The sequence below is a fragment of the Eubalaena glacialis genome, chromosome 5 (genome assembly GCF_028564815.1).
Source record: "Eubalaena glacialis isolate mEubGla1 chromosome 5, mEubGla1.1.hap2.+ XY, whole genome shotgun sequence".
Classification (NCBI taxonomy): Eukaryota; Metazoa; Chordata; class Mammalia; order Artiodactyla; family Balaenidae; genus Eubalaena; species Eubalaena glacialis.
The window spans coordinates 44,157,520-44,169,857 of NC_083720.1; the positions used below are offsets into that span (position 1 = coordinate 44,157,520).

A 12,338-nucleotide genomic window follows, 5' to 3' on the forward strand; every position below is an offset into this window, starting at 1 on the left:
GCCAGGGGTTCTGAAACTTGAACGTGCACGTGAATCACCTCGATCGTCGGGCACCACTTCCAGAGCTTCGGATTCAACGTGGCTGGGCAGGGGCCAAGAATCTGCAGTTGTAACATCTTCCCAGGTGATGGGATGCTGCTGCGCCGGGACAGCGCTTTGAGGACCACTAATCTAAGCTGTGAGGCATCAGGTAAGGATGGTCAGCACAACTTAGATTCGTACAGTGCTTTATCATTTACAAGCCGAGTTTACAAACGAGCAGACTGAGGTTTGCAGTGTCACACAGAGGAAGTCTCTGACTCAACACCACACAGCCAGCCAGCCCTCCCCGGACTTCCTAGAGGGGTAAACACTCTAGACATCCAACGTCCACAAGGTCACCATGCCCTACACCCCTTAAGTCCTGTTACTCTGGCATGAATGACCACAGTCACCTCCTTAAGGGGTTTCCCTTCATTCATTCATTTCTGACTTGTCCTTCCTTTTTTTTTTTATCCGTTTAATTCCTACTCTTTCTTCAAAGCAGCCTAAGTGCACATCCTCCACAATGACTCCCAGGTTTATTCATCCAATAAACATTTATTGGCTGCATCCATGTGCCAGGAACTGTACAAAATGCCAGGGCTACAGTGAACATGGTGAAACCCATCTGAATTAGATGTCCTGTTGCAACCAGCACGTATGTTTAAGGTAGCACTTACCTCAGTTAGTGGTCCCCCGTCAGGCTGCAGATAAACTCTGTGAACAGAGAGCACAGCTTATTTAGTTCTGTGCTGTGCACAGCGACTGACTGTGCCATGAATATTTTACATCAAGTCCGACAAGCTATTTATGCATTTTTGCTGTATTTCACTTATCTGGTTAACCCTGACATGATAGCTGTCTCTTTCCCGAGTATTTACATTTTTATGTAGACATATCTAAAATGAAATGAAAATAAGCTTGTTGAAGATAATTGCAGTTTAGAAAGTACCCACTTTGCAGGTGATTCACCCTTCAAGAGCTTAAACACTCTGTAATCCCTGATCTAATTCCCTCAAAAAGGTGCCAACTGTACTCTCAAAACCCTCACTTCATTTCCTCACCTGCCAAAAAGAAAGTTGTAAGTGAAAAGCAAAATACATCGCGCAGATACGTTCCCTTCTTTTTCATCACTTTAAATATCCAACGACTCCAAATACAACTTCACTGTGCTGTGCCAAAACGTGCCTTTCATTAACTTGCCAGTGTGTGTTGCTTTTCTTTTCTTACTGAAATTTACAACAGCAAGGCCAAGCCTGCACTTGCTGAGCATCGCCTGTTACTAAGGAAACGCCTCAGATAACAGAAACTCCCTTGGAACGCCAATTTCTTTTTTAACAACTTCCCCTCTCAACTGTACACATTCTTCCTTAATCAGATTAAACATAATCTAAACCATCCGAGGTGTCTCAGGCATATATGAATGCTGCATATCACACTGCTCCCTAACACAGGGATATTTTCAGCCATCACGTACATGGTACCATTTGCTTCAAACTGGTCCCAGATGATCATGATTTTGCTGCTCTTTTGACATATTAACTCCTTTTCTTTCCAATTCTCTGTGCTGTTAGGCTGTACTCATAATCTATACTTCCTGTACAATTTCCTGAGAGACAAGGGGCAAGGCACATCTGTTCTGTAGCGTATATGAACAAATAGGACTTTGCCACTTATAAACACACTTAATGTCGTGATGACCCAGGGTGTTGGAGTCTGACTGCTGAATAAGTGGGGCATAGTCGTTTTATCTTTTCCTCTACAAACAACAAATAGTAAATATCCAAAGAGTATTTTTAGAAGCACACGTCTTAGGGAGTTAGGTCTAACACCCACTCCTTTTAAGTAAAGATCTCTAAATAGGCCCTTTCAGATTTCCAAGTGTTATGAATGTGGGCTGTAATCCAGATCCTCCAGATTCAGTGGCTTAGAACCAAAGCCACTTACATCTCTCTCATGTATAGTCTAAGCTGAGTGTCCAGGTTGATGGGCAACTCCACTCCGCAGAGGCATTCAGGGAACTGGGTTCCTTCCCTGTTGAGACTCTGCCATCCAGTGAGCCCTGTGCATTTACCTGCATGGCTGGGGTGGGGCCACACCTTCTCTGGGTTCCAACTGGTGGGAAACGGAGAGGTGTAGGGGACCCGTGATGGTATATACCCTTTGGTTTCCATCTCTTGGTGAGAATTAGTCACTTGGCCACATGTAACAGCAAGAGGGGCTTGGGAATGTAGTCCCCAGCGAGGCAGGTAGGTGCCCAGCCACAGCTCTATGCTTATGCCACAGAAGATGCTGGTGGACAACTAGCAGTATTTAGTAAAAAAAAATATTTTCTTTCCTTTTTTTTTTATTAATTTATTTTTGGCTGCATTGGGTCTTCTTTGCCACGCGCGGGCTTTCTCTAGTTGTGGCGAGAGGGGGCTACTCTTCGTTGCGGTGCGCAGGGTTCTCATTGCACTGGCTTCTCTTGTTGCGGAGCATGGGCTCTAGGCGCGCGGGCTTCAGCACTTGCAGCACGCGGGCTCAGTAGTTGCGGCTCGCAGGCTTAGTTGCTCCGCGGCATGTGGGATCTTCCCAGACCAGGGCTCGAACCCGCGCCCCCTGCATTGGCAGGCGGATTCTTAACCACTGCGCCACCAGGGAAGTCCCTCTTATTTTTTTCTATTTTATGGAAGCACTGTGAAACTGCTATACAATTATTTTATTTTAAGCAAATCCAACAGGGAAAAAAATCAGATTTAAGTTAAAGAACTATATTTATTTTAAAACTGAAATAGACCTGAGAGATCAATTGGTTATTAGACAACTTGCCCCCAGCAGCTGTTATTTCACTGACTTGTTTACTATCAGTCCTCCCCAGGAGGGCAGGGACTTTGTTCATTGCTGATCCCAGCAGCTAGAGCAGTTCTGGACACATAGAAAGTGTTAATAAATCTTTGTTAAAAGAATAAATAGATGGAACTGAAACAATCCAAAATGTAGTGATTTTAAATTATTTTGTGACTTTATATCCATCTCTGCTGAGTTACCAGGGATGGGAGGAAAATTTCTGAGGTTCTAACAAGTTTCTTCCATGTATACGTCTAAAGAGTATAAAGTCTAACTGCTAGCCAAAGTACAAAAGTACAAAGAAAATTTGGACAAGCTCTGAATGACTCTTGGTGTTTATACTTCTATCCCAAAGAGAAAGCTATGAGTCTGACTTACGCTGTGCCTCAGATTTTTTTTTTTAACCGAAGTACTGTCTTAAACTTGTCTCCCAGATGTGAAAAGCACATGGTGTGACATTCAAATAGCTGCAAAATGAAGTACCTTAATTTGCTGAGAGATATTAAATGGTCTATGATCAAGACCCAGCCTATTTTTTCTCTCCAAAGACAAAAATCAAACATTTTTCTCCCATTAAAACCAAAAGAATAATTCAAATTAGACAGTCCTGTCACTTGTGAACTGGAAGGAAATTCTTATTATAGAGTGGGAAATTCACTCCACTGAATATAGTAGTAAATATTATTAAAATAAATTCAGTGACCTTTTTAAAAAAGATTATAAAATTGAATTTATTGAGTTTCACACAGGATGCACTTATAAAATTAGTACTGAATGCCATTTTAACAGAAGAAATGAACATCATTCCAAACTCCCAATATATTCTGCCAAAAAAAGATCTTTCAAAAATAACAGCACAGTAACAGAGTAATTCAAGCTGAACTGAAAGATATACCCAAATCATATTTTTGCTCTGATCAGGGCTATGTTTGGCAAAGTTATCCCCAAACTATTCCCATTCCTCGCGGACACTGTTCCTTACGTTGGTGAAGAGAAGATGGAAAAAAGAATAACAATCCTAAAACAGGCCTTCATTGAAACATACACAAAACAATTTAAAGTCTTTCATTTTTAAGTTAAAATAATTCCTGGTTTCACAAAAGCGTTTCTGTACAATTTTCTTTTTTACCCTATGTGAACATTAATTTCGATTTCTTTAGCTTTAATGCAAAACATTAAAATCCACTTTTGTTTTTCAGAGGAACAAGCCAAAGCATTAAAGCTTGCTTTTTCACATTTCACCCAGGAAACAGACAAATCAGCTAAAATTTACCTTCTGCACATCACATGCTGGAAATATCGGCACAAGAGCTGAACTTTAAAATGAAAACATCAAAGGAAGTTAACAGTTAACGGTTAACACCTGGACATTCTGAAATTAGACACTGTAAAATGTTTATAAAAGTGCAGAAAGGTTCCTCAAGGTAAAATGTGGTGGAAAATAACCTGTCCTAGGACGTGGGCCACAAACTGGTAATTAAGCAGAAATGGAATACTGATGTCAAACAAAACCAAAAAGCACCTTTTGGCTGCTGTTCCCAACATTCCCGCACAAACACCTGTCCACACCCAGGCAGCCACCTGAACGCCCCGAACACCCCATTCCCTTTCCCCACGCAGCCTGCCCAGCCCGGCGCAGGCGCACGTGACGGCCACACCTCCCCGCACAACACGGGCCCGCCCAGGCGCAGGCACACAGACAGACCGGCGCAGGCACACAGACAGACCCACCCACGCACTCCAGAAGCCGGAGCAAGATGCTGCCCCATCCGCTAGAAGATGGACTTCAAAACTGTTGCTTGGAAAACCCACTTGAAGTCGACACCTTTGAATTTTGTATATTGACAGTTCTTCAGCCTGTTCAACACCAAATCCTTTTAACTGTAACAGTTTAGGAAGCAATTGATTAGTTTTAAAGTGAAACCAGTTAACTATACATTAAAGTTAACACTGCTCCGCTTTCTCAGTATAAAAAGTGCCTTTCTGTAAGGGAATTCCTATTTTATCCACTGCAATGAAACAATACACAGCTCACGTTTTGCTGTAGAGTAAACTGAAAAATTATGAAACATTTTCTCAGTGATGCATAACCTTCATTAATTAATATTTTTTAAATAAACTGGCTTAGGGTCTTTTTTTCTCTATAAAATGCTACTATTCATCATGTCTTATTTAAGGTAGCTTTTTATTCTGATTAATTCAGGTACATCTTCAAAGATTATTCTGGTGGTAAGAACACTTATCTTGACTTAAGTTTAATTACTATTATTATTTTTAATGGTTTGGCAGATGAAGTGACGTTTGAAAACTGTGGAAACAGAGTGAGGCTGGAAAGGGAGCATCGTGCTAAGAGCTTCACAGTTTTCCAGGTATATCCTTATACTGAAGAGGACTCACGTCAAAATCCGATCTTCTGGAAGCACAGATTGACAAAGCAAAAGTGATGTCCGTGCTGCTCCTGTCGGGCCCAGAGAGACTCTGCTGCTTTGCCAAGCAGGAGGAACTTTTCCTAATCCGTCAAGTTTTCCAAGGAGTCAAGGCTGGAGGTCACTGTTGGCTGACTCACGTGACCTGACCTTCAGCCAGAGCACATCACTGGAAGAAGGACACTAAGATTTGCTTTCCATTAATAATTTAAGTTCTTAAATAAATATTTAAGTGCCATTTTCAGCATCTGTTTGTCCTGGTAGCACAGCATCTGCTGCCCCGGGACTCTGCATCTTTGGCACACGCAGCTACAGAAATCAGTCAATTCGGTTTCCACAAATTGTGAACCTGTCTATCTCTAACAAATCTTTCTTTGAGGATCTGTGTTTTAGTTCAGAGTTTTCTTGCGTTATGTCCTTCTCGTCACCATCTGGAGTTGTCAGAAACTGATCAGAATTGCTTGTCACAAGTAGTGGTATGACATTTTCCTTTTGATGAAGAGGCTGGCTGGTGACCGAAGCAGACAGGTTTTCTTCTGTGGAAAAACAGATTCATTTAATTAGAAAAGGGTTTCCCCCCAGCTTATAATAACCACAAGCTTACCAATATAGTGGTACTGAAAAAAAGTGTTGATTATCCATGCTTTTGGATAAAGTGAATAACAGCCAAATAGCAAGTTGTATAAGCCCCAGAGCTTATAATGAAACTTAGAGGCTACACTATTTCTGTTTCCTCGTCCAAAATTTTATATAAAAGCTATTATGTGGATCATGTCACACAAATAACAGTTACCTGATTTTGGAAAGATCAGAACTCCTACGTAACAACCCTCCTCCTATAAAACCAATAATAAGATTGTTGCCAGAGCTGAAAAATTAACATTGATTCCTAAACTTAGGACATCAGGGCTAAGTAGACTCTAATCCATTCCACCTCTTATGTGTAGTCACATTAGACATAGTCAGCATTTCATGTCCAGGAAGTCCAAATCAGAAATAAAAACAAATCAATGGACAAAACCTCTGTTTATTTTGGGCCATGGGGATCCTGAGCCTGGCCTGAGGAGCAGTGGTCTGGGGGCCTGGACCCACCAATCTCTGAATCATACATTCAGTCCTTATAAGAGCAGCTTCGTCAAGGTAAGGATGACATACCACAAGTGGTACATATTTAAAATGGATAATCTGATGAGTGTTGACACATATATACACCTGTTGAAACCACTGCCACGGTTGAGACAATGAATACATTCATCTCTCTTGGTTGTCCCTCCCTCCTGCTGTCCTTTGCTTCTTTTAGAACATGATGGACTCCATGCTGTCTTGACAGCCAGCCGCTCTTTTCATATGCAAATTGGGCCTGAGCTGCCCGACTTGCAATATCTTCCTGAATGGTCTCTGGCCAGTGGTCTCCCGACCTCCAAAACATCCTAACCAGACACAAAGGCACTCGCCCAAAATGCACTTCTTATTACAGGGCTCTGGATCCAGTGAACTTGAACTGCAGTGAGTGCTACAGGTTTTATCCCCTCTTCAACTGGAGGCTTCTTGAAAGCAAGACCGATGGTTATTAGTTTCTTAATGTGTTGAAGGAGCCTAGCCTAACAGAACACACATGGACCCATTATGAACTATCCAAGTAGCTGAAACAAATGCAATCCCATATTACCAATGGTATTTATATGTTCTTTAAAATTAAAAATTATTTTCAAGTTAATCACAAGTTTCTGTTCTACTTTAAAATAAAGCATACATGACGAGCATGGCTCTCTCTTCAGACTGGCCTCTGGCCCAGCTCTAGTCTCATCTCTTATTCCTTCCAGAACAAACTCGATGCTTGGAATACTGACCCACTAGTTCTCTTCTTTTTCAGGCCTCCACGATTCAGCCCATGCTGGTCCCTTTCCTGACGTGCCCCGATCTTCACCTGGGCCTATTTCTTCTCACCCTTCAGGATTTAGTTCAGGCGTCACCACCTCCAGGAAGGGCCCCTCTCCTGTCCCCTCCACGCCCCTGTCTATAACCTCACTCACCAATTTGGATTATCCACTTTTGTTGTCTCCCCTGTCAGTCTGTGAGGCCCTAAAGCATGATTTATTTACCTTTGTATCTCCAGCATCTCATATACTACCTGTCACACACATTGCCCCAGTTCTTCCTCCAAATCTTCCAGGCCAGAAACCCTGGACTCATCCTCAACTCCTCTCCCACGGCACAACCTCACTGGCAAGCCCTGGGCTCCTCCTAATCCACCAGAATCTGGTCAGCTTGCCCGCTCGCATGCTCCCCAGTGGCCTCCACCTCTGGGCTCACCCTTCTTTTTTTGTTTTTTTAATAAATTTATTTTATTTATTTTATTTTTGACTGCGTTGGGTCTTTATTGCTGTGCGGGGGCTTTCTCTAGTTGCGGAGTGAGGGCTACTCTTCCTTGCGGTGAGTGGGCTTCTCACTGCAGTGGCCTCTCTTGTTGCGGAGCACGGGCCCTAGAGCACAGGCTCAGTAGTTGTGGCACACGGGCTTAGTTGCTCCGCGGCACGTGGGATCTTCCCAGACCAGGGCTCGAACCCGTGTCCCCTGCATTAGCAGGCAGATTCTTAACCACTGCGCCACCAGGGAAGCTCTGGGCTCACCCTTCTTGAGGTTAATTTCCACAAAGACTGAAAACAGTCCTTTTAAAATGTCTGCTGGATCGTGTCACTCCTCCGCTCCAAGCCCTGCAACAACCCCTTCACACAGGAAAAGCTGAGATCCTCACGAGAGCCCACAGGGCCCTGGGTGACCCGGAGCCCTGGGCAGCCTCTTGGACCCCCTTCCAGTCCCTCCCGATCCCGGGGGAGAGGCTGTCCCTTGACACGCCAAGCACGTTCCTGCCTGGGGCCTCTGGACGCATGGCCTGTGCCTGGGAGGCTCCTCCCTGGAAGGCTCGGTCTCTGCCCGGATGCCGGCTGCTCACCGCTGGGGAGTGCCCCCAACCCCCGTCACAGTCCCTCTCCTGAGTCTGCTTTAGTTTTCTCCACAGCACTGACAGCCACCTGCCATAGTGCACACCCACTCCCTCTCTCTCCCCGATGATCCAGCTCTGCCTGCCCCACTGCTGCATCCCTGGACCTGTCAGGTAACAGGTGCCCAATAATCATCTACCGAACAACCAACGAAGGAGTGAAAAAGCTCGGAGCACTGCGTTAGGGGCACCTGTGATGAGATCCACAGCATAAACATTAAAAATCAACAGCTAAGCAAAGTGAAATCCAATCTTGAAAGCATTGCTAAACGTCGACTGAACAGTGATCTTTTTATTAAGTAGAGTTCAGACAATTAATTCATTATAGAATGATTCATAGAAGTGATAAAAAGAACCAAACCTACCTTGAGAGGGTTTACATTTATTTTGTGATTTATTGGATGGTTTGCTGGGAGTGCTGGTTGGGGGAGGGTTAAACAACTTTTCTTCCATTTTGGCTTCCTTCACGTACTGGCATGATTTTCCCAACAGGACAATGCTGTTCAGTACTTTCAGAGATATCAACCTAAAACCGGAAAGAAACAACCAACCACCGCTGGAGTCCCTCTCAGTCACTGGGCAGGCAGAGGGGAGGGGGAGAGAGGATCACCCAGGCGCCGCAGGGCCCAGTTCCTTATGCAAAACCCGAGTTTCTGGAGGCTTCTTTACCACGGGGGACCATGTTTGAAAAACTCCTTAGTTCTCATTATAAGAAGAAATTATACTTAGAAGTCTCACCTGGTTCTAAATTGTTTGACATTTATTCTTTTATTACAAAACAAATACATTTAGCAAATGCAGATGAAAAACAACAACAAAAACTTATAATGCCAGACTCCAGTGCAAATCACTGTGACATTTGGCATATTATCCTTCAGTCATTTTTGCTCTGAATGTACGTCTATTCATACTTCTCACTGTCCAGAAATGGGGTCTCTTCAGAAGGCAGTAGGGGACTGGAGTTCAGAGCGAGTGCAGGGACTCCAGGGGCCAAGTGCTTGAGTTCGAATCCTGACTCCACTGCTCAGGACCTGTGTGGATCTGAGTGAATTTCTTAACAGGTTAATCCATAAAGGAGGTGATTTCAGTAAGGTGCTCAGAACAGTGCTGAGCACATAGAAATGCCAACAACTTTTGTCATTTTATTACCATCGTTGTCGTTGACATGACAATACATCATGAATATTCTCCAGAACCGCTGGTGTTCCTCAATGACATTATCTTAATGGTCTCACAATGCTGCACTATATTGGTTATCATATAACAAAGCCCCTCAAAGCCCTTAATTTCTGGTTACTTAGGCTATTTCTAATATTTTGCTTCTATTAAAAAGTTTCTGGTTAGGAAAACTTACGTTAAATCTGTGTTTCCTTAAGATAAATTCCAAAATACATAATTACAGAAGTGGGATTTCTGGGCCAAAAGGTACATAACCTTTTTAGGCATTTGAAACAAATCTGGCAAAAATTCTGAAAAAAACTCTTCACACTGGTATCGTCACACAAATAGGGGCCCTTAAATGGCACAACACCAAGGACCTCACGGCCAGTTCTACAGCGAGTGAAGATGTGGGTGGCTATTCCTTAGGCCTGATACGAAATCCAATCCTGGCAGTGACACGGAACTACGCGTCAGTGAGGGGAAGTCCGAGGAGGGGCGTGGAAGGAGGTCAAACAAGAAGCAAACAGGCTTCCTTCACTCTCCCCGGCCTCCCCACTCCCCACTCCGGAGCACCGAGGGCCTCACATGGACCCAAGGCTGCAAGGACCTTCCGCGTGCGTGCGCCACTCTTCCAGGTTTACCGCCAGCCCCGACTTCCCCCGCCCTCCTTACTCAGCCCTTCCACTGCTTCCTTCACACCACTAGGGGATGTCTAGTAGGATCTCAAGCTTACAAAACCCAAACAGGACTCTAGATTCCAGCCCCAACCCTCCAAAAAAACCAAGGCGAACCAGCCCCACGTGCCTGTCTTCACCGGCTTCCCCATCACAGTGGATGGCCAGCCCATCACCCTAACTGCCTGAGCCCCACACTCTGTGATCACACTTGATGCTTCGTGTTCCCTCTCGCCTCACATTCAGTCAATGCATCAGCAAGTCCTGTACATCTCCAGCTTCAATGTATCCCTAGTTGACAGATTCTTAGCACTCACTGCCACCATTCAATTCCAGCTGTGGTCACCTTTCCTGGGAACGACTGGAACAGCTTCCTGACCTGGCCTGACTTGTGCTTCTCTCCTTGCTACACTCCAATCCATTCTCTGCACAACAGCCAGAGTGGCCCTTGCAAAAAGCCAGATGGATCTAGCCCTCTTGTGCTCGCAAGACTCCAGTGGTTCCCCTCCCTCAGAGCTGAAGCCCAGGCCCTTCCCAGGCTCTGCCGGACCGCCGGCCATCCTTGCCCACGCTCTTTGCCTGGCAGGGTGGAGGTAAACAAGGAATGATACTAAGAACTTCGGAGGGCAGTGTGAGCATTTGTGCCAGGGAAGGAGGATCTCACGTTTTTTAATGGCAGTAACTGATGAAAGTTACCTTAATACAGTAAAGCGTTTCTATGTTCATTCAAACAGTAAATGGTATGCAATCTGATCAGAACCACATCTTGCTTTGGGCATCACTGACATTGGCCGCGTAGCCTGAAGGCGGCACTGAGGGTGCGGAAAGCTTATTTGTAACTCACATACTTGGTGGAGACGGTGAACACTGACTGCTCCTGGGCTCCGGCGTCAGACACCTCTGGAGCACCTGCCGAGTCAGTTGGCAGGCAGACAGCAGTGTAGAAAACACACTCAAAACGTGGAACCGGAAATACCCAGATGTCTCTGGAAAGCGGACCTCGTCCCAGAGGCAGATTCTGGGTGACTCTCTGGCTGAGGTCACTACCGCTACGCTCATCCTCTCCTCACTTTCTCCTCTCGAGATACTCAGTTCTGACTGCCGCCCAGAGCACGGCTCCTGATGCGCCACCCGATGCGCCACTGCATGTGAGCACAGGGACCAGGGATGGGGTCCCTTTCTGCTAAAGTAAGTAAACCTAAAGCTAGGCGGGGCTACTTTATCATAAGTTCACGTCGTGAAAAAACTAGCTGTGGCCAAAATGCCTTCTTTATATTATTTTCTTCATACCGCTTATTACTATCTTAAAGTATTTTAGTTGTTAATTTGTTACCCTTTGTCTTTCCCAACAAGATATAAGCCGCATGAGACCAACAAATCTGCAGATAAAAGTTTAACCAGTCACAGGCAGAGAAATGATACATTTCTGCAACTCCTTTGGGTTTATATGACATAGGCCTAGAGCATGCTAAATAATCAGTATGACAAACATAGTAGAAACAAAGATTTTTTTAAAACATAGAACAATATCTGATTACAATGGCAGATTTTATCATAAAACATGGGTGAAACTTAAGTCCTAGGCAGAAAGGGCTTTAAGTGATTTCACTAAAAGATTAAAATTAAATCTAAAGTGCTATTAATACTACTACCAAACAGCATATTTAATTTAACTAGAATATAACTGAGTCACAAATACATTTGGAGATACATGTTGTCAAGGGAGACCTCCAAGACAGTTGGGATGGGCATATTGTTATGATTTAGCTGCTATTAGCTTCCATCACATCTTGCATTTATACTTTACTGTATAACCAAAAACATATTCAAGAATGGTTAATCTTACCCAAAATAGAAGAGTATGACACAGGCATAAGACAGGATTCCTTGCACTTTAATTGAGCTTGTTACAACTCTGATGAGCTAGCCAGAAACAAACCAAAACAACAAAACACATAAACAAAACATACAAACACAGAGTTATTAGTTAATATTTAAATAAAGATTTCTCCATGCAGATTTTAACACTTTGGGCACATACCTGTGGCCTTTGTCTAAACTCAAGAAAGCAGTTCTAGTTTTGTTGATTCATATCAGAATCTGGCTGCTTGTGACAGCTTCTGTGGTAGATTTGGATTCTTTAGACAAATCCAGGATGTCTGTGGCTAATGCCACGTTCAACTGCTGACTCTAAAGTCAGACACTGTACCTAGTTCATGAATGACA

The 12,338-nt window shown here is 44.0% G+C and overlaps 1 protein-coding gene across 1 annotated transcript in view; it reads right to left on the reverse strand.

The window, feature by feature from the left end:
* Positions 1-5,016: 5,016 nt before the first annotated feature.
* TAPT1 (transmembrane anterior posterior transformation 1) overlaps positions 5,017-12,338 on the reverse strand; it is a 59,186-nt gene continuing 51,864 nt past the window's right edge. The window contains exons 12-14 of the mRNA XM_061192118.1: positions 11,959-12,035; positions 8,643-8,803; positions 5,017-5,812 (exon numbers count right to left, since the gene is read on the reverse strand). Of these exons, the coding sequence (XP_061048101.1) occupies positions 5,595-5,812; positions 8,643-8,803; positions 11,959-12,035 (456 nt within the window). The 3' untranslated portion in view covers positions 5,017-5,594. The remainder of the gene's footprint in view (positions 5,813-8,642; positions 8,804-11,958; positions 12,036-12,338) is intronic.